Genomic DNA, 26,390 nt, shown 5'->3' with positions numbered 1-26,390 from the left:
GCCCTCTTCAAAGTGGCCCCTGGAGTCTCTTGGTTTTCAGGCTCAGAAAGCTGCCAAGGGAGAAATTCCAGCACCATAGCTGCTGAGCTGGTGCAGAAAAACACTAGATGAAATGTATATAAATAGATGAAACTAAGAAGTACATAAATGTGTGTATGTGTGAGTATATACAGATACACATACGCACACATACACATAATTATTTAGTATAACAGTGAAGCATTAAAAGAAAGAAAAATGCGCAGTGCCAGATGCAAAGGGAACAATGATTTTCAAATGACTCGTAGTGAATGAATGGCCAGGTCAATTTCATGAGCCAAGGCAGTTTACCGACTAGCAGTTTATTTTAATAAGAACAGACGAGAAAAAAATATGAAAATATAGAGTGAGGATTTGTGAAACCTTGTTTTGTGGAATTTTTGTTTCGTGTGTGTATGTGTGTTGGATCACAATATTAAATATATTTCTTTAAAATATATTTTAAAAACCTGGTTCAAAAAAGGTTAAATAGGGATAGACAAACTTTTCCTTAAAGGCCAGATGGTAAATATTTTAGGCTCACAGATCATATAGTCTCTGTTGCAAGTATCAACTCCGCTGTTGTAGCAGGAAAGCAGCCATTATATGTAAACAAATGGGTACGCTTTCCAGTAATACTTTATTCACAGACATAGATGGCTGGCCTGTGGGTGGTGGATTACTGACTCCTGATCTATTGATAGAACAGCCTTATTCAACAGAAGTATAATGCAAGTCATATATCTATAGATGTATATATATATATAAAATTTAAAAAATTTTAGTAGCCAAATTATAGATGAAATTAATTTTAATAATGTATTTTATTTCACAAAATGCATAAAAATATTCTCATTTCAACATGCAATGAATATAACATTATTAATGAGATATTTTATATATTTTTTTCATTCTAAGTCTTCAAACTCTGGTATGTATTTTATATTTACAGCACATTGCAATTTAGGCTCACCACATTTTAACTAGTGGCTATTACACTGTACAGTGCAGATCTAGAGAAACTCATGCATGGACAAGACTGTTCACAGTGTTACTAACAGCAAAAACAAAATCATAAACAGTCCAATGTCCATCAATAAAGGAGTGGATACACTGTGGTAGAGTCTTGTAATGGAATACCACATAGCATTCAAAAATAAATAAACTTGATTTTAAGGTACCAGTATGAAAATTATTCTTAAAATGTTGAATATTAAAAGTAGATTGCAAAAGGCTCATGTAAAGTGTGATACCATTTATATACAATTTAAAAACACATAATGATGCTATGTATTCTTTATATATTACATATATGTGGTAAAATGGAAATAACTTCATCAACTTCAAGACAGTGATGACTCTGGGTAGCAAGGGGAAATTGAAATGGAAATTGGATGGACAGGGATCTTCCACTGTACCTGCAATATTTTATTTTAAAAAATCCAAAACAGGTAACAAAATGTTAATATTTGAAAAATCTTAGGGGGACACATGAAAGTGAGTTAAATTATTCTTTGAACTTCATCGTACGCTTGAAATACTTGATAAGTTGAAAATGAACACAGAAATGTTCATTTCTAGAAAGAAGGAAAGAAAATCACTAGGGCCTGAATGAGTCCAGGATGGCCATTCCTGTTGACCTGTTGCTGAGCCTCTGAAAGGCAAGGAACACAGAGATGACCCAGTGAGATTTCCATCAGTCCCCATGGGACAGACAGGCTCTATGAGGATTGGTTCCGCCACAGAATAGCCTCATGGATGGAAAAAGTTATTTCTCAGTCCTAACAACTCGCCTGAGACTGTGGGTGTTAATTTTTCTGCATCTAGTCACTATGAGAAGTCATAGCTGTGAAGCCCACCAAGTGAATGCAGACAAAACCAGATTATTCCTGTGGTTGCAGGATAAATTCTCCGTGTGTGTGTGTGTGTGTGTGTGTGTGTGTGTGTGTGTGTGTGTGTGTGTGTGTGTGTGTGTGTGTGTGTGTGTGTGTAGGGAAGTGGGAAGCCTCCAAATGCAGACTTTGGTCAATCTTAGTACAAGCCACAAGTGGAATTTTCACGTTTCCACGGCTTCTGGGGATATTACTACTGTTTCTCTACCAAAAAAGCTCAGGAAGCCCAGGTTCCCGCCCAGTAACAAAAACCCAATAGGCAGTTGGGATGCTTAGATGTAAATAAGGAGGAAAGGGGTGACCCCTTCTCTTAAATCTGTCATATGAACTGCATCAAATATCTTCCACCTTGGAAACCTGTATGATCTGCTGTCTTAGAGAACTGCCACTTTAATTATTGAATGAACAAAAACACACCAGATTTGAAAACGAAAGGGGAAGCTGGCCATCAAAGCAGACTGACAATCACATTGTTTTTGTATCTCCAGTCTGTGTGTGCAGTAGATTTCTTAAGAATCCCTGCAAAAGGCTTAACATTCCGAAGGTGACTTTTCTGAGCCCTAATGGATTGTTCTGTCAGATGCAAGGCCAAGGTCAATCCGAATGTACTCAGCAACGCATAACAAGACTATACTTATTCTTTTTTACAGGCACTTTTCCCTCATTAATGATAGTTTGATTTGCCTTTCATAAAACCAGTGCAAACCATCTATAAGATGAACTGATGTCATGTGATTTAAGGAAGTGGCTTCATGGGCCCAAAACCACATCTAGTCTTTCCTCTCTGGGTGGCAAATAACTCTTATCAGCTGCAGCGAGAGAGCCCGGCCCGCACAGATGTCTTTGCTCCGCGCTGTGATAAATGACTTGCTCTTGCTCAGACTTCCTTCCCTGCCTCCCCACGTTGATTAGACACAGTCACAGGAGAGCAGCGTGAAATACACAGCCAGTGGCACAGCGTCCTTAGAGACCTGAGCCCTGCAGCTGCTGCCCGGTGTTTGCAGAATGGCTTTTCCCCCCATTGTCCTTGGAGAAAGAAGCCTTGCCAGAGTTTTCTCCATACTGTATTAGTAGAAAGCTGCAAAAAATAATAATAATCCAGCCGGAAGAGCCATCTGCCAGACTTCCTCATCTGTAGGAAAAAAGCCGAGTCTAAAAATACCCCCTGAGTTTTCAGAATGTCCAAAATTTTTAACGGATACTGGACCCCAGTGTGGGTCAGAGATTGTATCTCGAACTTCACATGGCTGCTAGAATCCTCATACGGCAGCACAACTTAAAGTGTGACAGAGGCACATTTTCATTCTCATGGCCAACTTTGGTTTAGTTCACATCCATTTGGTTGAAAACTTTTTGCTTCTGGAGCAGGAGATATGAAAAGTCACATAATGCCAGCATGCAGTTTTAGACTAGCTCTCCAGACCCTGGTACACAATCACACCACCCAGTCTTTGGATTGGGCAAGTTCACTGCTAAGTTTAGCCTTTTGGAGAAGCCCTTGCGGGTAGCTCTGAAAGCACAAACACGTTAGAAAACTCTATATACCTTGTTTACATTACCAAGAAGTGAAAACAGACTGGTTTAGATGCGAATAAATCAAGTCATGCCTAAATCAAAGAACGAGAGCCTCTTACCATCCCAGACTCCAGCCTGCGGTGCTGTGATCATCCGCATGGCCCCCCAGAGCCTGGGGATGGGCCGTGCCAGTGACCGTGGGGTCCCGTGGAGCAGCCCTGAGGATAAAGGGTCAGCTTCAGAGGTGGCTGAGAGTGCCCTGTCAGACCGCTGTGAATTCACCAGCTCAGAGCTCTCCGTTTCCCCTCAGTTCCTCTCTGACTTTTCTATAAAATGCACTTCCTGCAAAAGCACAGGAAAATAGGGACGGCTTTGCCTCTGTGACCTGCAGCTTTCAATCTCCAATTGTCCTGTTGGGCTGCATCATTAGAAGCAATTCAAATACCCTCTCAAATACACTCGGTTTCACCCCATTCATTCTCTACTATTTGGCCACATCCTAAAGTCAAAATCCTTCAATGATTTGAGCTAAAACACGGGGTTTGCTTGGTGAATAAGAGCACCTCGTTTTTATTTATCTTATGCCTGTAGGACCTGCAGTGCATCCCCCATCCTGTCTCTTCTGACTCTCAGATTTTCCAACGAATAAATATTGACTGCCTGCTGCGTGCCGGGCACTGTGTCAGGTCTTGTGCATACAATAGTGAGTAGAGGTGACACCGTCCCTGCTTCAACAACCCTTCCCTGGTGGCACAGTGGTTAAGAATCCGCCTGCCAATGCAGGGGACACGGGTTCGAGCCCTGGTCCGGGAAGATCCCACATGCCACGGAGCAACTAAGTCCGTGCGCCACAACTACTGAGCCCGCACGCCTAGAGACCGTGCTCCGCAACAAGAGAAGCTACCACAACGAGAAGCCCACGTACCACAACAAAGAGTAGCCCCTGCTCGCTACAACCAGAGAAAAGCCCGCGCGCAGCAACGAACACCCAATGCGGCCCAAAATAAATAAATTAATTAATTAAAAAGCACATTTATCTACAACCTGGTAGATAAATATTGATCAATCTCCTTTCAAAAAGTATATACAGGGTTCAAGCCACATCTTCCAAAAAGATCTGCAGCCTTGGGGCAGATCATCCTGACTCAAAATCTTTCCAAAATTCTACTCTCATAATGATGACCAACCCTGAAGAGCCCTACACGGAGCTCTTGTAAGTATTCTTGACCTTGGCAGCCATACTAGATCAGCTCTGGTCCTCTATGGTGACAGAAACACACACCCTGGATTTTCTTTGACACTCCCTATTTCAAATATTTCCCCACACGGTCTGTACATTAGAACATATGCCTAGTTTTTAGTTTGGAAAAAAATTAGCACCATTTTGGTTAATCAATACCTATTACTTATGCTCATATATACTTTGCTCTAATGGGGCTAGTCTCCCACTGTCCGCAAAGCACCCTGCATTCCTGTCCTTTCCCCACCTTGGCACAGAGGAAAACATTCTCTCTCCCCTTCAAACCTTTTCCATCCCCAAGACCTAGCAGCAGGATCACTCACCTAAAAACCCTTCCTAAACCATCTCAATCTTCTCTGACTGGTCTCTCCCCTCTGGAACTCACACCAAACAGTCTGATTCACATCACTAAGCATTTGGTTATAATCCTGGTTAGATTACTCTGTTTCATGTGAAATAGGCTTGTTGCCACCACAATTATAGACTGTTTGAGGAGCTGTGTCATAGTCAGGACATGCTGGAACACAGAGTAATTATTAAATACTTCTTGATTAAGTTTATCTGCCTCTGTTTCAATAACTGGGAGGCATCTAGGAGGATAAATGTTTCCTTTAAGAAAAGAATTACACTTGCCCAGCTACACTTGCCCAGCAAAACTTGCAAAAGGGGCAAAACTTGCAAGAGGCAGGGACACTGAGTAAACAACAGCCCTCAGCAAAGCTGGACCTTTCTCATATCTACAAAATATAACAGTCCCAAAATATCCTGAATTTACACAATCTTGCAGTTAAAAAATTGTTTTTTCAAGAGATGGGATGAGAAAGGCAGATAGCTACACCAGAAAGGTTCTTATTGTTTTTATCTTTAGTGCTCTTTGATGACGATGCTATGGGAGTTATTTTGCAAGTGTCTAAGTGCCAAATGAAGGAACTAAAGGATGCAGTCTGCTCTGGGGCAGGTTTCCCCGCTGATTTATTAGCATGTATAAAGATAGGAAATCAGTTTCATTTTGGGTCAGATGACCTTTACGGTCCCCACGGTGCAGACTTGTTAATTTGCATTTGCAGTTAATGCACTGGTGACTGCTGGGGCTCTTCAAGCTGAAAAAGCCTTTGGTTCAACCCAAAAATGAATGTGCTTTGCATTCAGTGGAAACCATTTAAAAACAGAAATAAAGCCTTTTTTTTTCTTGCGGTATGCGGGCCTCTCACTGTTGTGGCCTCTCCCGTTGCAGAGCACAGGCTCCGGACGCGCAGGCTCAGCGGCCATGGCTCACGGGCCCAGCCGCTCCGCGGCATGTGGGATCTTCCCAGACCGGGGCACGAACCCGTGTCCCCTGCATCGGCAGGCGGACTCTCAACCACTGCGCCACCAGGGAAGCCCAAGCCACGCTTATTTTTAAAGATAGTGGTAAGCGCGCCTGTGCACGCACGCACGCACGCCTGCACCTACACACACATCTCTAGGTTACTAGTTAGCTAGTATAAAAATGGATAAAAATGCTTAAATTGGTCAAATGGAAATTTGGAGCCATTTGCCCTGACTATACACAGATATACTTTGGCGTTGAGAGACACAAATGGTTTTAAAAGATGACCTTTCCTGTCTTGGAAAACCAGTCTCATTTGTGGCCGCAAGTCTGCGTGGCTGTGTCCTTCCCCAAGGAGGTTCTGGTGCAGGAGTGAGAAGCGCAGATGTTTGCAACTACCAAGCGTGGGGAGGTTTCAGCTAAGGCTGAGGATGGGGAGACCAGCTGTTGATAGCAAGTAACAGAGTACGGAAGAACACAGCGGCTGGACGCCATCACCTGGTCCACTACGCTTACACCTCCAATCCCATCACCTGAGAACAATAAGTCTTCAACTCCTGGCCTGTTAAGCCAAGGTGGAAGCTCTTACATCTGTTCACACAGGGGCAGATGGGAAAGAAGACGATGAATAACCACCGGAAGTAAAGACTGAACAACTGCAATCCACAGAGGGGCCCCTCCCACCAGCTGCCCTGCCCACAGGCCAGCATAGCGTGGAAGGACCCTCTGGAGCCTTTGGGAACAACAGCAATGTAAGCATTGGAATAGCTTCCCAGACAGATTTCAGAGTCACCCAGGAAGGCCACTGATGTAGTTAAGAGCATGAACACTGGGGCTCCGCTGCCTGGGTTTGGGGTCCTTGCTCCACTGCTTACTGGCTGGGTGTCTTGGAAAAGACGCTTAATCTCTCTGTGTTATAGCTTCCCATCCATAAAATGGAGGTAACAATACTACTTACCTCATTGTGGGGAAGGAGAGTGGTTAGGAAGATTCAATGACTTAATATTTAAAAAGCGCTAAAAGCAGCACCAGGTACATAGAAGGTACTGGTTATACAGAAAGATGGGTGGATGGATGGATAGATGGGGAGAGAGACAGAGAGACTTCAGCAGCCTCCAGCAAACCCAGCAATTCTTTCTGCTACCTGGATAGAAGCAGAAAATGGATGGGCTAGAGATTTCACTCTCTTGGTACTTTGAAGAGACCCAAAAAAGAAAGTTCATCAGGGTGATTCTTTGAGGACATGCATTATTCTAAAATAACTAGGAAGAGTTGACTTGTCTGTCATCCAGACCTCAGTTTGAATCTACACATTCAAGAGCTTGATAAACGGTAGTGTAGCTCCAGGTTCAGGGGCTGACGTAGTCTTCAGATGACCAGGTAGCTTAGCTCCATTACACAAAAATTTAAAAACAGAAGAACCTCTTTTATTATATTAGCCTGCCTCCCCGCTGTAAAAAAAGAACCTCCCATGATTCCTTCCCCCTTCACACCACCTCCCCACCCTCTAGCACACAGAAGACTTCCAGTGAGGGACTGAACTAAAACTGTACTGGGTTGTTGCTCACCAACCTGGGAATCGCCGCTGTTCTAGTCCTGACCTATTCCTGTTGGAATCAATCCACCACAATGATCTCTGCCCGGCCAGAATCTTTTTGTTTCTAGACTACTGATTTTGGCAACCCTGCTTTCAGAATGATCTTTCCCTCCTTCTCTTGACTCAGCAAATGCTTCAAGTCCACTTTGTTGGCCCAGCTTCTGAGCCCAGCTATTGGGCTTAAGAAATCTGTACGTACTTATGTTAGATTTCATTCCTACCCTCCTGACTCGGGAGATTCAGGCTATTTGTAACTAAGCTCCTAGGATGATCTACTTCTCTACTCTCCACTTTGGTCCAGCCTGTTGCCTAATAAGGATAAGGTTCCCCTCCTACTCCTGGGTCAGTTTGTCAGCACCCTCTTACCTGCTCCCCAACAGCTTCATCTCCTGTCCACAGACTTAGCTGAACCCTCCCCACCCCAGGTAAGGGTTCTGGTCACCCAATTCCAACATGGGATGGTGTGCTCCCCACGCCATCAATTCTCGGACGCCACCTGGGTGTTCTACCATTCAACTCAATTCTGACACTATCTACCCAGAGACAGCATCAGGTTCCACAAGGTTAAGGGCTCAGTCCCACAAGACCGCCCTCTGTTGCAGATGACCGGCTAGGGTTAGACAGGTTGGAGGTTCCAAACTGGCTGCAGAAGCTCACAGAGAAACATTTTACTTAAAATTAAAAGCACATGACTCAGGAAGAGCCAGATGGAAGAGATGCCTCGGGCAAGGTATAGGGGAAGGGCAGGGAGCTGCCACGCCCTCTCCCAGTGCCCCACAGGCCACCTGTGCCACTTGCTTCACCAACCTGGAAGCTCTCTGAAGCCTGTCCTTTTGGGTTTTCATGGAGGCTTCATTACATTAGGTATGCATGACTGATTAAATAATTTAAATCATCGGCCACTGCAGACAGATTCAACCACCAGTCCCTCTCCCCTCCCTGGAGGTGGTAGTGGGGGGTAAGACTGAAATACCGACCCTAATTACATGATTGGTTCCCCTGGCAACCGGCTTCATCCTTAGGTGGGGTCCAAAAGTCAGCTCATTAACATAATAAAAGACACCTTTATGGCTTTCAGCACTTAGGAAATTCCAAGGGTTTTAGGAGCTCTGTGCCAGCAATGGGGAGGAAGACCAAATGTAGATTTCTTATTATAAATCAAAATATCAAACTAGGTAACTCCAAACATCCTCACTCTTCACTAGGCAGCGCAGTGCTTCTCTAGGAAAGCACAAAACCGTGCAGACTGGGACCACAATTAACGCATGCTTCCTGACCAGCTAGCTCTTGCGGCTCCCTGGCCATCCTTTCACTGGACCTCCCATTCTCCAAAGCAAGACTGCTGTTAAGTATTTCGTCGCACACACATTTTACTTTTCTGTTTCCGTAGAGGTGAATACCTGGGTTTGCTCCAACTCCCTGCTACTGTAAGCAATGTTGTAAAGATCTTCACTGGGGCTTCCCTGGTGGCGCAGCGGCTGAGAATCTGCCTGCCAATGCAGGGGACACGAGTTCGAGCCCTGGTCTGGGAAGATCCCACATGCCGCGGAGCAACTAGGCCCGTGAGCCACAACTACTGAGCCTGCGCGTCTGGAGCTTGTGCTCCACAACAAGAGAGGCCGCGACAGTGAGAGGCCCGTGCACTGCGATGAAGAGTGGCCCCCACTCACCGCAACTAGAGAAAGCCCTCGCACAGAAACGAAGACCCAACACAGCCAAAAATAAATAAATAAGCAAAATTTTTTTAAAAAATTAGAAAATTAAAAAAAAAAAGATCTTCACTGTATATGCCCCTAATTGGTCTGTGTGTGTTACCCTAAGGCATGGCTCAGGAATGAAGACCATGGGGACACAGTGTGGTCTCATACTTAATTGTCCGGAGTAATTCGTTTTAGCTCCACTTACACCAAGTCCTCAATACTGGGTGATTGAATGACTATCAACACCAAGAAAGTCTCAGACTCTGTACTGTTGGAAGAGTCTTTCATTAGCTTTCCCTGCTTTCACAGGAAGCGCAGACCAGTATTTAAGGTAGGCCAAGAAGCTGGATCAAGGGGCTGGATTTAGGATTTACTGCACAGACAATTCCCTGTTTCAAGAGAACACAAATATAGAGAAGGTATTTTGAGAGATTTGAAGGCAGGTCACCAAGTAAACATAACAGATCAGTGAATATTCCTGTCCTGGTTTTCTTCTACTTTCTTACCCAGGAAGATGCGTTTTGTCCTCACGTTGAACATTTTTATTAAAAAGATGGCTTTGGGCTTCCTTGGTGGCGTAGTGGTTAAGAATCCGCCTGCTAACGCAGGGACACGGGTTCAAGCCCTGGTCTGGGAAGACCCCACATGCCACGGAGCAACTAAGCCCGTGCACCACAACTACTGAGCCTGTGCTCTAGAGCCCGTGAGCCACAGCTACTGAGCCCGCATGCCACAACTACTGAAGCCCACGCACCTAGAGCCCGTGCTCCGCAAGAAAAGAAGCCACCGCAATGAAGAGTAGCCCCCGCTCGCTGCAACTAGGGAGAAGCCCATGCACAGCAACGAAGACCGACGCAGCCAAAAAGAAATAAATAAAAGAAATAAATTTATTAAAAAAAAAAAAGATGGCCTAACTTGCCACCAGTCAAAAAGACTTGGAAAAATTATATGTAATATTAATTATGAAAACAATAATTTGTCTTCAATTTCCAAAATTTAAATTTATATTATAATATTTAATTTCCAATTACAAAAACTATTCCTCCAAAAGATTCTGACATACCTCCTAACCCTTACCCCTCAATCTGGGACACAGAAAGTCAGTGCTATAAGTCAAAGAGGGTGAGGCTAAGTGAAAATTCATTGTTTAATGAGATTTAAGGACCGAAAATGTAAATTTAAGGTCTATAAGGAGAAATAATACTTTAAATATTGGATACTAGACTTAACGGTAACTGTTTTTTACTAAAATAGAGTTCCCAAAATGCATGGAATATTCATAATCACTCATTAAACTTCACAGAATATTCAGTCACTCATTAAGAGAAAACCAAACATTTTGGCACAATAGTCTGAAATTGAGGCTGTAATCAGAAAGGAAGACCATCTTCTGCAAACTCTTTGCTTTGGGCCATGTGGGCTGGACAGACCACACACCCCTCCCAGGTATGAACTTTTAAATTAGTATACGAAACAGTTATTGACCACCAATGATTTTGCATCACCGATGGTAAACTTTAGATTCTGAAGCTGGATTGGCAAGCAGCTGGCACACATGTCTGCACTCCCCCCTCGTATAACGTGCAGACAGTACTGATGGATGATGGCAAGCTCTCCTGCAGGGTGGGCACGTGGCCTCACTGTTTTCCATGAAGAGCTGCAGACTGGTACTCCAACTGATTGCAGCTGGTGTGGAGGATGCAACCTAACTTGTGGTGCGAGAATATGCAGTCACAAAACCCTCCTTTTGATCTGCACACATTCGTAAGGATTATTTTAAGTGACCTCCTCACTATGACTGATTTTAACATTCCAAGGACTCTTCTTCCCTTTCTTCCTGATCTTCAAGGTCTTATTACTAATTAATGTGTCTATTTATCTCAACCATTCATGGTTTTATCCAAGGTGGCTGCATTTTCATTCATTTTGACTGTCTACAGAGCTCCTGAAGTCAGGAGCCATTCTGGAGGGTTTCTACAACTCAGGGACATATGGTGCACACACCGCCAATTATGGGCCTAAAACACAAGTTTTAAACTCTAGGGAAAATTTTTATAGCACGTGCATAAGTGGGCACGAAACGGCTAAAAACCAAACCGACAGGAAGTCAGGGGGATCATTTGATAGTGACAGATACTAAAATTAACTGGAGAGTAAAATACCTGAGTAAAAAGGGAAGGATTTTTTTAAAGTAGTCTTTAATCTGGAACTTCCCCTTTGCCCCCAATGGAGAACACTTGTTTATATAAGTCTGCCTGTTAAAAAAGTACAGAGAATAAACTGTCCAGGGCATCAGACAAAAGTGGAAGCAGGGGATTTTACAGAGCTGTATGGGAACTGCACGAACACCCTTAATACCCAGCATTTTTAGGGATCTGCTCAAAAGCCAATAGAAAGAAATAATGAGCGATTTTAGCACAGAGGATGAAGACTCTCATCTTAAACTCTGAAAAGTATTAGCTGCAGAAATGGCTGCTGAGGAGTCTCTGTAGTTGGTCTATCTACCCTGATAGAGGGAAACGCAAGCCTTTTCATGATCGCCAAACAACAAATTTCTTGCACTACAAATAGAGAATAGAGGTGTGAGTTCCACACCTCAAAGGTAGGCTGGCTATTCTAGGAACAAAGTCCCTTTGATCACTTGATGGGCAGAGGGGGCTTGATCATATGGCCCATGCTTGTGTTTCCCAACCCACCTCGGAAAGCACGGAAAATCTATTCTCAGAGAAATTAAACCACACCCTAGAATTCCTTGCAATTCATGGGTGGGGAAAAAATGTCCTTAGGTGATTACTGCCTGAAAGGAACATTCTTGTGGCAAGAGAGGGCTGGGCTCCACACACCTGCTCAGCTTTAAAAAAAAGAGCAAATGTACAATCGTTGGAGAGTAATTAATCCATGAAAGGATGCATTGTGCCCTCATGGTGTTTGCCCACCTTGAAGCATTAATAATTATTAACTTCAGTTTCTTTAACTCAAGGCGACAATGTTCTATTGAGCAAGGCTGGCCACGGAATTATAATGGGGTGTCCAGTAAAAAATAAGGCCAAGATCTGTAGTTCCCTCTGGCCTTTCTTCCCCCAATTCAATAATCTTTTATTGAATACCTACTATGTCCCAAGGTATCCTATGGGAAAGTCAAAGGAAAATGTATAAAACGTGGTTCCTGTACTCCCAAGAGTTTACAAGCTTTCAGAGAGATATGAATATGAATCCAGTTTAGTTCAAGACACTGCATTAGCTGCCAAAACAGAGGCAAGAAAAGAGCACTGGGGCCACCCGAAACCTGGGTGTCAGAAAGATACTTTGATACAAGTATTTAATGATGCTACTTGTTCCTTTTCCAATATTTCTTCATGCGCAAAACATAAAGTTAGGTGCTTTGGGCCATAATGAAATAAACAGGGTATGGCCTCTGCCTACTACTGTCTATTGGATAAAAATTTCTTGAGCATCTACACGTGCCCGGCATCAAACAGGATATTTTGGGATGACAGATGGTTAAGCCTGCTTTTCACCTTCAAGGAGCATCTGGATTTTTTTTTTTTTTTTAATAAATGGTTATGTATATGCTGTACTATGTGTGATCTTGTATCAGGTCAAAGGACCTTAAAGGAAGGACTATTTTTTCATTACTCCTGGACACCAAGCCGAGCTTACCTTGGCCTTACTGAATAGAACAAGGAATCTGGTGAGAGGCCAGATGCTATGGTAAACAGTCTCATCAAAAGCAATCAAAGCAGGAGTGAACCTTTCGTGGTCATTTTGCACATCTGCCGATTTCATTCATACCAACTCAACCCTCAGGGGCCTTAAGGGGCAGAACCCCAGTCACTGGCTTTTTAGCACCTTGCACAAAGTGTAACAGAAAGTAGGCAATTAGTAGATATCTGATGAATAAAATAAAGAATCTCTAATCCCTAACCTTCACCATGGATGCCTGCTCAAAAATGGAGAGAATATTGTAAATATTTCATATATATGAAAATCAGTGATTTTTAAAAAAATTACAGAATAGGAAGATAGGAATCAATTTGATTTCTCCCTGCTTCAGCATCACTAGATGTCCCATGTCAGGTTCTACCCACAAACTCATGGGAAGAGGCCAACTAGTAATTTCCCTCTGGCATGGAGCAGGGTATAAACTTGTATTGTTGATACACGTGCTTTGTTCTGTTTGCCAAACTTTGTGTGTGTGTTGAGGGGGGCGGGGTGTGGAAGGCAATTTCTCCCCCTGAAGTATGCCCAGTATTCAGTCTCCCCTGGACCGACTCGACCTCCAGCTGACTTAGTTTTGTCAAAAAGGCTAAACATAGAGAAGATTCTTGAAGCACATACAGTGCTTTCCAATACAAACTGTGATCTTCAGAATGCCACCCAGAAAAACCTGTTGTACATGAAGAGTGTGGGATTTCTTAGTAAATTGTTGCCATCCCATTGTAATCCACTACAGTAGAAAGGGCTTCAGGAATAAAGCATTTGGAGGTTTCATCAGATTGGATATGGGGTCTGGAGACAATGACCCATCTCACTCATCTGACTCCCATCCTCAAGGTCATGCTAAGAGATCATGTGATTGAGAGACCACACAATGAAGTCGTTTTGGTTCCTCTGGATAGCAACGTGGCCACTTCTGTGTGCAGAAAAGACCTCTATCTTTGACACCATCACCACCTGTCTGCTGAGAAGCCACGTGGAAGGGAGGGAGGGAGGGAAATTAGGAATGAACGAAAGTCCAGGACAGACTCAGTCTCTGCCCCCAGAATCCCTGCAGAGGAGGAGGAGAACTTAGTACTATTGGGTTAAAATTACAATAAGCATGAGTGATAACTTGAAAACAAAGTCATCCCTCGCTTTCTTGGGGAAACGTTTCTTTCTTTTGATTAGTCTCACCTGGGGCCAGACCATTTGGAAACTAAAACCCTATAAACCTGTCTTATTTCTCAGTCACCTGTTGTCCTCTAATTCCACCTCTGAGTTCAGGTCTACCAGCCTAATTTGGGGTTTCTTTGTGAAATGCCTGCTCTGCACTAATCAGATGATTTTCCCTCAACTGACCTTGTCATTCAAAAGCCATAAGTCATTTAAAACGCAGTTTGCATCCACAAGGAAATAAAAGGCAGAAATAAATTTGATTTTTTCGCATCTTAATTACTCCCCCAGGCACTGGCTGCTCTCATTAAACTGCCTTAAGTCTTGAACGTGACATTTAAACTAAGAAGTCCGCACTTCCTTCCTGCAGGTTTTCATTTTCTAACCAGCAATATTTGTTGACCCTCACCTTCCAACTCTGCTCTAAAGTGGAGCAGGGGTGACCCAGACTCAGTGGGGTCAGTCAGGCTGAGTAGGTGTGAGCTTGTACAGGTAGGAGGCTGCCTGGGCAGCAGCAGGTAAAGAAGGACCCAGGACCCTTACCTGCCCGGGAGGAGGGGTGGGCATATACTTAAACACCTCTAAATGGCTTTCAGGCATTAAATGAGTATTGAGAGCCTTCGTCCTACACGGCATTACGGCAAGAGTTTCCTCAGGAACCCTAATGGGAGTTTACAGAGGATGATATCTCAAAACAGACAGATAAGCTACTGCCAACCATTCAAAACAAGACCACAGGAAAGCCAAGCCACTCTCGACATCTATTTTTTTTTTCCCGCCAAGTGAGTCAGTTTTGTAAAACAGGACCGTAGGAGCATGATTCTTTCTTCTTCCATAATGGCCCAAGAAAGTAGGTGGATCTGCTTAAGTAAGTGTTAGTAAAGAGTAACACCACCTTGCATGCAGCAGCCCCCGTCTCTAGAGCTGTGAGTGTACATAGTACACATCGTGACAGCAGGTATCGTTGTTCACAGGTGAGCTTGATCCTTAGAAACAGGACCCACTGAACAGATGACCCATGTGAAGAAATTAAGTTAACCTGGGATGTCGCTCAAAGACCTTCCAGCATTTCTCCATCTTGGAAAACTGACATCAGCCTGCAATAGTCACCAATGTGGTGCTGGTATCGGTCCTGGATCAACTGTGGGCTGCATTCTCATCAATACTCTGATGTGCCACCACACGGCTAGGTTTGAAGGCTGTGGGTTCCTGACACCCTCCTCAAAGGAATTCAGTACGTACAGTACCGAGTTCCAGAAACAAAAGTCAATTTATGGTCCTGAGCCTGCCCTCTTATCTCCTCATGGGAGAGATGTGATGATTCAAAAGAGAATGTTGGTAATGCTTGAAAAATCTTCCTCAAATGAATATATATATACTAGTTTGATTTATTTTAAATGGTACCAGATGCTCTTTTCTTTTTTCTGTGTTCCCTTACGCTAATTTTATTTCCTAGATTTTTCTCCCCAAAGTTCTGAAAATAAAAACTTTTTTTTAAGAGCTGGCACCTAGAACCTCTGAGATTCCCACCTGGTTTATGTTTTATATAATCCAGTGGTTTTGTCATAAAAAACTGGCCCCCAAACTTGATCGCAATCAACCCAGATGCTAACGAACATTCTACCTGAGTCACATTGTTACAGTGGGTGACCGGGGTTTCTCCAAACATTATGATTCTCACCAGGAAAGTTTTAGTTCCTTCCCCAAGGCTCAGGTGGTGTTCCTGGTATCGGGCCAGGCCCATTCCTACAGGGTGTGTGTGTCCCTGCCACTGTCAACAGCTTGGGGCGGCTTTTGCCTACATAACTAATCTCTGCATTGGATTCTGCTCGTCTCACTAGAGAGCCTTTCAACAACGGGGTGCTGCAGATGTATTGTTATTATTAGCCCATTTTGGACAATGACTTGGAGTGGAGTTCACAGCGAGCGGCTTGCGTAAGATCACTCCACCTGCAGGTGAGACAGGCACAGCCTGAACTCGATTTTCTGACTCCAAAGCCAGTGCTTTCCACCAGCCTTCCCAGGCCTGAGGCAGACAGATACAATGCCCACGTTTTACTCGCATGCCCTGCCTGCTCCCTAAGCCGGCTGATGTGCCCTAGGTGTTTGGAAGCATAGACTTTGGAAGCAGACTGCCACGTATGGCCGTGTGACCTTGGCAGGTTACTCAGCTCTTCCTATCTCTGTTGCGTCATCTGTAGATGGTAATTCCTCCTTCCTAGAGCTGTTCTGAGCATCAAATGAGTTAATACGTCTAAGTCTCTTAGCTCCCTGCCTGGCCCATAGTAAATGCCATATAAATGGGAGCTCTTCTGAGCTGCCTCATTCATTTAGGGAGTGAAAACTGTAGCCCAAGAGCCTGCGGTCGCCCTACGATCTGGAGGATGGCTGTCTACTCCGCATAGCAGGCGCCCAACTCGATACCAGAATAAAGTAGCAGTGCCAGAAAAAGCCCACGTTAGAACGCATCACAGCCCGTGATGCTTTGATGTTCAAAGTCAAGTGTCACAGCCGCTTCCCCCTGCGGTCAGTTCCCCGCTTCTGACATCAACCTGGAGGCACATGAGCTAAAACAGAACCAACAGAGATGACCCGACTGAAGGAAAGTCTGTTCGGAAAGGCTGTCAGCTTTTGAAAAACAGCAGGTTGCTCCTTTCCCTGATAGGAATCAGTTCTGCTCTAATAGAGGGCCATTTTTACCCCCCAGAATTTGAACTCCATGCACAACTCAATACCTTAAAAAAGGCATTTGTTTTTCTTGGGCCTTTGAGAGGGACTTTAAACCGGACTTTAAACTCGGGCCTTTGAGAGCAGTGAAGCAGTGGAGAGAGTTTTCAGTTTCAGCATGCTACCATGAAACTACATATATATTTTTTTCTTTAAAAACCCACATCTGAGGGTTCCAAACCATGTGCAGCACCTCCTGCTACTCTGCTTTTGGCTCCAAAGCCTAATCGCCATCATGGTCCCAATTCAGGAGCCCTTGCTCCTTGGCCTCCCCATCTCGTTGCCTCTTGAGATTCTGTAGCATAGCCTCCTGGAGCCTTCTTTTCCACGTTTAAATAAACGGGGAATTTCAGGATTTGGAGGGAAAAGCCTGCTGAAGACACTTCAGAGGGACGGAGAGAAAAAAGAGTACCAGATTATAAGAGGACGGGCACCAGGAAAGAGCGACAGCTTGGCATTGCTTCTTGGAAAGACGCCTTCCGAATAGCCAATCCCAAGCAGGGCACTGCTTGTAGGCTTGTGTGCTGAGCACCAAGTCACAGAAATTTACACAAAGGCACGAGGGCCTTTGGGCCGACACTGGTGCCCGGAGGTAGGGCTCTGAGCCTGGGCCTGATGGCTTCGGTACAGGTGGCAAAGACCAAGGTTTCTGGAAGAGGCCTCGGTCCTGCCAGACGAGCCCCGGAGTCGCACGCGCACACACAAAACCGTACTCACCGTGACTTCGGAGGCGGTGGAGGAGGCGAGAATGCCTCGATCCCACTTTTGTCCTTGGGGAACTCAAAGGCAAACGAGGCCGATTTGCTCATCCCGGTCCCGGCTTTGCTCTTCGGCCCAGAGGCGCCGTCTGTGGGGCGGGGTCGGAGCCAGGTGGAGGAGCTGCATGGGCCCATGGGGCCACCGTCCACCCCTCTCCCCCAGCTTTGGCTCAGCAAGTCCTGCTCCACCTCCTCCTCTTCCTCTATCCGGCACTGGCGGCTCCAGGCGCCGGTCTGGTACCGGGGCCGCCTCTGGTCCGAGGCTGACGTGGCAGTGGCGGGCGGGGGGCCCCTGGCAGAGTCGCTGGCAGGGACACCGTTGGCCCGGCAGGAGGAAGCAGCGTCAGCGGGGCCCCTGGATGGAGGCTGGGGCCCAGTGACACCCGAGTTGCCTTCGCTGAGGCTGGGCTGGGGGGAGGCCGATGGGGACACCGGGGACCCTGCGGGGCTACTCTTGGACAGTTTGGGAGGGATGGCAGGCCTCCCCTTGGGCGTGCTCTCACTGGCACCGTGATGGCGGCTCTCCCTCGAGCTGAGCCCCTGCCCAGCCGAAGGCTCCCCTTCGCCTGCCTCAGGGGCCTGGCTCAGGGGCCCGCGAGGCCACTGCACCCCCACCGAGGAGTCAGGGCTGCTCAGGTAGATTGTCCAGTGGTCTTCTTCTGGGTGGGCCGCCATGACTGTGATGGTGGCCGCCACCTGGGGGGCCACCTCTGGGCCTTCCCTGTCCTGGCCCCAGCCAGACGTTGTTTTCTGAGCCCAGGTGTTAGCCATCCTCACCTGGCCCTGGCCCTGGGCAGCTGCCGCCTGTTCTGCCTTGGCCTGTGGCCTGGAAGGCACTGGAACAGCCTTCTTCCTCTTGGTGCTCTCAGCATAGATGGGTTCAGGCTGTGCAGTCTCCCCGGGGTGGGATGGGGCCTGGGGCTCCCCAGTCAGCCCCAGGCACCTGCTGGAGGCCACCCCGTGGCAGCCAGAGTCCTGCTGCTTCCCCGGCCCAGGTGCCTTCATGAGGGAGCAGGAATCACTCTCGTGCTGGGGGACCAAGGGGCTGCTGGCGCGGCTACTGGCACTCCCGCAGGAGAGGCCATCCGAGGAGCTGGCAGCCTCCGAGGTGAGGGACTGCTTCTTGGGGCCCAGGCGGGGTGGGTTCTCTGTCGGGCCCTGGCTGCGGCACTCCCTGGGGAAGCTCAAAGCCCGCCTCTCCTCCTCGGTTGGCTTCGAGCACATCCCCTGCTCCCAGCAGGCCGGCGAGCAGTCCCTGCAGCCCTGCCTGCGCCCGGAGTCCTCAGCCTGTGAGGCGTCCTGACCACCTGGGCTCCCAGGGCAGCAGTCCAGGATGGAGCAGTATTCTCCCCCTTCGCTGTCCCCTGAGGGCGAGCACCTTTGATCGCTGTCATCCTCCGAGGGCAGGGATTCCCGCAGGGGCTGTGCAGAGGGGTAGGGCCTGGGGCCCTTGTGGCAGCCAGAGGTCATCTCAGCAAAGGCAGCCAGTTTCTGGCGGAAGCTCTCCTGAGGGGAGGTCAGCTCTTGGTAGGGAATCGTGGGTTTATCTTCTCGTCCAAGCTTCTCATCGGGGAGGCTCACTGGGTGGAAGGCGACACTCCGTTCCCCCCGGGGCTCTAGGCTGTGCAGGCCGACCATGGCATAGGCAGGGGGGCAGCGAGGGTGCCCCCCGTCTGCCGGGGCCAAGGGCCCAGCAGGCTTCTGGACGCCTCGGAAGCTGCCCAGGTAAACTACCGGCACATCTTCCTGCTTCGGGAGGGGGAGCTTGCCGGGGGCTCGTCTCCAGATGACCTACACAGCCCCAAGGTTAAAAGACTTACATTAGACCTTGTCAGAGAAAAAAGGAAGAGAGAGAAAGTGAGAGGGCAGGGCCATGACACTGTAAACTGTCTTCCGAGCCACCATGAAGCAGGCGGGCAGCGTGCCTACCCTCTAACCTCCCCACAGCCTTCTTGTCATCACTGGGGGCCCGTGGAGCCACTGGGCTTCCCGTAACCTGCACTCCTCACCCCCGTCTGTAATTCTTTTGGCTTAGGTCTGTGAGGTAGGGGGGGAAAAACGCCAAAGAATAACGTTTTGCCTTCTCCCTCGAAACTGCTGGACGAGATAAGTTCTCCCAAGGGCTTCAAAATAGAGTTTGGGGTTTTGTTTAATTTTTGCTTTGTGTTCATTAGTGTTTTGATAACATTGTCACAGCACAAAGAAAACAAAGCCATAAAGCTTTTAAAAACACTTTGGGGGGCTTCCCTAGTGGCGCAGTGGTTGAGAGTCCGCCTGCCGATGCAGGGGACACGGGTTCGTGCCCCGGTCTGGGAAGATCCCACATGCCACGGAGCGGCTGGGCCCATGAGCCATGGCTGCAGAGCCTGTGCGGCTAGAGCCTGTGCTCCACTACGGGAGAGGCCACAACTGTGAGAGGCCCACGTACAGCAAAACCCCCCCCTCCAAAAAAAAACAAAAAAAACCCAAAAGACACTTTGGGTGGGTGGTGGTGGGGTCGGAGGGCAGCAGGGTGAGGGCCGCTCTCCGAGCTGGGTCTCAGCTCCCTTGCTTCGCTCTGAGCTGTGCTCTTTCTCCCAGTTACAGGCAGTGACCTCAGCCGAGGCTGCATAAGTGGCTGGACTAGTCGAGCTAGAGACAGCGATGTGGGGTGGTCATTCCCATCACTGAAATCACTGTCCCCTCCTCCTTCCCCTCTAGTCTCCCCTATCCCCAGTTTTAAAGCAGTCTCAAGGCAGGGTCAGCCTCTGGCTCCTTTCCAAGATGATTCAGAACAGAAAGAGTCCCTGGTTTACATCTGTGAAGGTCAAAGGTATCGAGAAAGGCCTGGGGAATGGTTGTAACCAGCTTCTGCAAAATGGGGCGGCTTTGAAGGGGACAGGAAGCTGAATGCAGCCCCAGGAGATGGCTCACCTTAGTCAAGCCTCCCTTGATTTACAACTGACCTCTGATCTCACAGACGCTCACACACCCTTCCTGACCCACTCACTATGATATTTTAAGGAAAACTAGTTAAGTTCTTAGAATATGCCCTAGAAATGCAGATTCCCAGAAGACATGTCTAGAGGCAGCAGGCTCCATGTGCCCTTTAAATAATCACACCTTGGTCAGGGTCACCTGGGGGATGAGCGGAATGGTCTAATCTCTAAGGATGTAATTGTCTTTAGTAATCCTAGATCAGAGCTGGAAAAACCCAAGCTCCCAAATTGGAAATATGAACACTGTCTGGGAGTTGGATGACATTATGGAATTACTGCTGACATTTTTAAGTGTGATAATGATATTTTTGTATAAAGACTTTATGTTTTAAAGACGTACGGACATGATGCAGTATGTGGGGTTTGCTTTAAAACCCCAGGTGGGGAAGGGAGGGTCGGGGCAGGGGTAGAGATGGAACAAGATTGGTCATGAGTTGATGATTGTTCAACCTCACGCGGCAGGGTGGTGGATGCATGGGATTCGTTAAGCAATTCTTGCTACTTTTGTATATATTTAAAATGATCCATTAAATAAAAAAATTTTTTTTAACTTTTTAGAAAAAGCTTCATTCTGGTGTGCCCTGATACAGTCTTCAAATGAACTTGGGGGGACTGCATTGATGGTTCTCAGCCTAAAGGGACAGAGAGAAAGGAGGGCAGAGAGAAAAGAGAGGGCGGTAGTTGGGAAGGAGCAGTTTTGGGGTGAGCCAACAGGAAGCCACCCTGCAGGAGTCCTGCTGGGACAGCCCTCCTTGGCCGCCCGCCAGTCACCGGTGTTACAACAGGAGCAGCCTCGTAAAAATACCACAAAAATACCACGGGGCTGAGTCAGCCTCACCTGCGCAACGTCGGCACTCACGCCAGCCTCTGTCCACCCATCGGAGGCGTCGGAGCTCATCATGGTGGGCTTCACGGCAATGGTGGGCTTGGAGTAGGGCGAGCTGCTCAGGCCTTCATCTTCCGGGCGGCCGCTCTCGGGCCTGGGGGGCAGGCGAGGCGGAGGGGGCAGGCTGCCAGCTCGGGGCTGGGGGCGGCCAGGTGCCGGCTGGTGGTCGGTGCGCAGGCAGAAGCAGTTTTTGCAGGACCCGGGCTTCCAGATGTGCTCCACAAAGTCGCTGCACGCAGACATTTTCGGGCTCTCGGGGTTCACTGGGATGGTCTGGTGCATCTTGAGCAGCAGGCGGGGCGCTGGTTCATCTTGCGCCTGGCTCCCTGCCGTGGTCTCAGGGGAGGCGGATGGGGCTCACAGGGTGGCTTCCTGGAAAGGCAGAACACTTGCCTCATCAGAGATCTCCCCTGCCAGAGGACGGGGGCATGATCAATTCGGGTCTGACGATGTGACTGGGGAGCAGAGCGGGGAGCAGGGGAAAAGGAGGAGAAAGAGGTAAAGATGAATATTCTATTTATTCTGAGACCCTCACCCATTTGTCATGAGGCTCTTAATCCCTTTCTAGTGGTGTGGCCTTAGAAAAGCCCTAAAAGCTAAACACAGCTCTGTTGCATGAGTAGAGAGCGTAAAAGACACTTCAGTCCCCTAAACTCCTGAGTGCTTGGAGGTTTGGGGCAGTTAACGGGGAGAAACCGCACAGGGCTGGCGATGAGAAGCTTGTGGCTGACCCATGCCTCCCCTGCTGCTAGGGGTCTCGAGCCTGGGACTCTGCCCCAGAGAAACAAGAACTACCAAGTAGGACAGCAGATAAAAATCGTGGCTTCTGGAAGACAAGCCACAATTTTTAACCAAGAACGATGTGTGTGGGGAGGCAGGCCTGGGCTCTGAAATCAGCACTGTAACCCATACTTGTGAGGATATGGAGACAGAAGTGGTGAGCAAGGGGGGAGGTGGGGTGCCGGCTGCCCCCCAGGGACCTTTGTCGGGAGGTCTGGCATCTTGGGAATTCGCCCTCCCCGGCCCCCCTTTCTTAGTATGCCTCATTCAATCCAGGGCTCAGTGAGATCAATACAGCCAGAGCTGCAGGGCCAGGGGGAAACCGAAAGAGAGATTCATGGTCACAACAGCCCTGTGGTCTAGGGCTGGTTAGGCTACAACAGAAGGAAGAGATGATCACAGTTATTTTCCCTACGAGGCCCCTGAAGGGGAGGCAGTGAGCTTGCTGAAAGAGTTTGTTGCCTCTGACAGTAAAAACTGAAGGCTGAGAGTTTGCACCATAGAATTCACTCAGTAAATTCACCATTGAGGGGGAACTCGAAGGATTGCAGATTTTAACTAGTTAACCTGAATAACATCCATCAGGTAGCTGTCATCCCCATTTTACAGATGGGAAAAGAACGGCAGCGACATCAACTAAGACTTGGCCACAGACACAGAGAGTTCGGGGGTTCTAGAAAAAGAAGCCAATTTTGCTGGCAGCTCCTCATTATCACCTCACTCATCACCTCATTCTTTATACTGAGTTGCTGCCATTATCTGTTTGCTGCTTTTGCTCTTCTTTCCTCATTTAAATGAACTAACTTCCTCAAAAGGAGAGCGTTCAGGAGAAAATCGTCCTGAAGAATCTACAGTGAACATACTCTCATTAAACAGGGAGGGTTTGGCCCTGGGATCTGCTTTCCACTTTCCTCCCGTGAGACCTGGCTCTGAGGTTGATGCTGTCCATACCGTCAACAGGACTAACCAGGTGGAATGAGCCAGGAGCCCCAAAGATCATTCCAGAATCTCTGTGGGAAGAGCTCTCTTTCTGGTCTCCCACACTCACAGAGAGGGGTGCCTATTCAACAAGAGCTGAAGCTATATTGGCCTCTTTTCCCTCCAAAGTTAACCAGGAAGCCCACCGCATCATCTTTAAGCTAAATGAACTCTCTGAAATAAAAGACAAGTATTTGTCTTTTAGTTTGTGACCGTTGTTAGGATTCACGCATCAAGATGACTGCAAGTTGGGTTCTCCTCCTCCTGCTACACCCAAGTTGCAGGTTCATTCCCTGCCAAGTTCCCAGAAGAGGTCACTAAGCTTCAACGGGCAGAGGAGAGCAAGGGTTTTTCTTTCTCCAACAATCCCAGGCCACGGAGAGCTCTAGGCTCTGCTGCTAGATTGTGGAAAGAGGAAAAAGTGGAGGAGGTGCTCTGGTGTTCAGTAAGGCAAATCTCCATACCCCTGCCCCGAGGCGAGGAGAAAGTCCTTTCCTGGGGTTCCTGGCCCCCCTCTTCTACTGCAGGCAGAGGCTCCCACGCCCCAGGTGGGATGGAAGGCGAGAGCTTGGGAATTGGTTCTGTGTGGGCTCAGCTCCTTCCTGCAGCTCCTCACAGGGCTGGGCTATCTGAGGACTGGGGGCGGGGGGTGGGGGGCATCCTACAGATTAGCAAAGCAGCCGCTTGGGGTTAGCCACGCCTCATCTCCTGCTCAACAGGCAACTGACCCACGTTTGTCATGGTTACTTGGTGCCGGAGGTTCCCCTCCTGTGCCACAGATGGCCCACTCCAGCCCTGGGACTTTTGGTAGGCTCTGGATTACCAACGTTCTGGAAGCTTCCAGAACCCCTCCCCAGTTCATGAGCACTCTCCTTGCTCCCATCCTCAGCTCTGAAATTCTCTGACGGTGAGTACAACTTCTACCACAGACTGGAGAGGTTTTTCAGGAAAAAAGAATGAAGATGAGAACAGAATAAAGCCCTGAGCTCCTCTCCATCGCTGACTCATTACACATCCTGTTAAAACTGGTTTCTCAGTCACAGCAAACAGAATCTATCACTACATCAAGCCAGAAAGGATTCTCTCTGTCTAGAGAGGTTCTGTGCTTGGAATTATATCCGATTTGTTTTAAGTAAAAGACGGTGGAAAACTCAAGTGGCACTCACAAAGCAGGAGCCCTGCCTGCCTGCCAGTGCCAGCTCTCCACAGCCTGGGAATGGCACCTTTCCAGCCCACATTCCTTGCCTCCGAGGGGAGGTAGCCCCCAGAATTATGCAAATTCCTCCATTTCAGTGGGAGGCAGCGGTGTAAGATTAGAAAAAGATCTCAGCATTCTTTCTGATCCAAGTCATGATAAAATATCTTTGCCTCTGCAAACTTCTGCACCAGATTTGTGGCTAAAGTGTGCAAGATCGAAGCTGTCAGACACACACCCACCCCACTGGAAAAAGAATCCGAAGAATGGTGACCAGATCCATAAAATGAAATCTCTGGGCTCCAAGTGCCCCTCATACTTGCATGGAAAGTTGCTCACACCTTACCCTGAAGTGACAGAACTCCAGAAAATACTCATCTAAAAAAATTATCTATATTACAGTTAGATGAATGCAACACCGGAAGAGAGAACTATTTATGAAAGTGTTTGTCTGGATTTCAACACTCCATTGACAGAGGTTGCCCCGGCAGAAAGGAGAAAGTGACAGCCTTACCTCCCCTCTCCCCCCCGCACACACAGAGGGTAAACCATGATATTCGCTCAACTTTTAATTTTCTTTTTTCCTTCTCCAGGGCAATGTAATCTAATCTCAGCAGTAGGAATGTGGTTTCTGTGGGTTAGACCCATTAGTCTAAACCAGTAAGGAAGATACCCGCGTTCCACAAGACCCCATGATAGCGAAATAACCGCACAGTTTCCCAGTGCTTCCTGTCAAATTTCCGGCTCAAAAAGGGAAGGGGTTGTTAAGGACAGTTCAGGCCAATGGTCCATAGGGCCTTCCCAACCTGACTCAGGGCTGGACGCCTTGCAAAACTCCTCCCTCCTAGACCTTTGGGCTTTGCTATCGGCTCTGCAAAGCCATGTGCTTGCTGGCTGAGCTTCACCTGAGAGAAACATACAGAGCCGGCCCTGCCTCCATTCTCAGTGGAGAGGTTCTGTTTTCTAAGAGAGAGAGAGAGAGAGAGAGAGAGAGAGAGAGAGAGAGAGAGAGAGAGAGAGAGAGAGTGAGAGTGTGTGTGTGTGTGTGTGTGTGTGTGTGTGTGTGTGTGTGGCTGGGGAAGCGGCAGCACAAGCAAAGGTTAACAACGTGCCCACAGTAGCCTTTCAGAGGGCTCTGCCACGGCTCAAGAAAAAGGCATCGTCTCGTCCCCCTTGGAGACCCCCAGGCTGGCATCCAACTCGGGGCTGCCTAAGAGGCAACTACTAACTTGGGGCCCCAAAGCATCACCCCCGGGGTCCTGGTCCGAGGCGCGCGGGCGGTCTCTCCCTCTCTGCTCCTTTGACAATCCTGCGGCCGCGGAAAGGCAGTCTCCACAATAGCAATCCCCAAAGCGCTCCGGTCTCCTGCCCCAAACCCAGCAGCCAGACCAGCGAGACCAGCAGAACAGTCGGTTCCCTTGCCGGAACTCGGAGGAAAGTTTCCCCGTTCGAAAGAGCGCGATTCTCGAATGAATCGAAAACACCCCTCCGGCTCCCCGGTCCTCCGGGATCGGCGCCTCCACCTCGGGCGCAACCCGGGGCGCACGCGGTCCGGACGCTCCACCCTCCCCCAGCGGCCGCCTGTCACTCCGGGGGACGCCGACTGGGGTCGCCCGCTCGGTAACCGCCGCGCTCCCCCGGAGCTTCCCTCTGCGCCCACGTTTGCCAAACAAAAAGAGGCAGGCTTTGGAGAAGGCGCCGCGGGCTCACCTCGGGGCCGCGCTCCCCCGGCCTCGCCGCTGGTCTCCGAGCCGCCAGCCGCCCCGCCGAGCGCCTCGGAGCATTGTTTGCAGAGTGTGTGCGCGCGGTCCGTGCCCGGCCGCGGGCGGTGTCGTCTGCCTGGGCCCGGCGGCCGGGTGGCAGCTGCGAGCGCGGCTCCGCCCCCTCCGCCTGCGGTGGCGCCGCCCGCCCAGCCTCAGCCGCACCTCCGGAGTCCCTGCCGCCG

General features: G+C 48.3%; 1 protein-coding gene across 3 annotated transcripts in view; it reads right to left on the bottom strand.

Annotated features, from left to right (window-relative positions):
- PRAG1 (PEAK1 related, kinase-activating pseudokinase 1) overlaps window positions 1–26,267 on the bottom strand; it is a 47,612-nt gene extending 21,345 nt beyond the window's left edge. For 2 of the 3 annotated variants that reach the window (XM_060001064.1, XM_069540281.1), the window contains exons 1-3: window positions 26,156–26,267; window positions 21,445–21,864; window positions 17,588–19,419 (exon numbers count right to left, since the gene is read on the bottom strand). In XM_060001064.1, coding sequence (XP_059857047.1) covers window positions 17,588–19,419; window positions 21,445–21,774 — 2,162 coding nt within the window. In that variant the 5' untranslated portion in view covers window positions 21,775–21,864; window positions 26,156–26,267. Of the gene's footprint in view, window positions 1–17,587; window positions 19,420–21,444; window positions 21,948–26,155 lie in introns of all 3 variants that reach the window. The other variant, XM_060001063.1, reaches the window with a different exon arrangement.
- Between the last annotated feature and the right edge of the window lie 123 nt (window positions 26,268–26,390).

Source organism: Delphinus delphis, chromosome 21 (genome assembly GCF_949987515.2).
Source record: "Delphinus delphis chromosome 21, mDelDel1.2, whole genome shotgun sequence".
Taxonomy (NCBI): Eukaryota; Metazoa; Chordata; class Mammalia; order Artiodactyla; family Delphinidae; genus Delphinus; species Delphinus delphis.
Note: the sequence above shows the minus strand (reverse complement) of the source record. Positions and strands in the feature narration are given on the sequence as shown.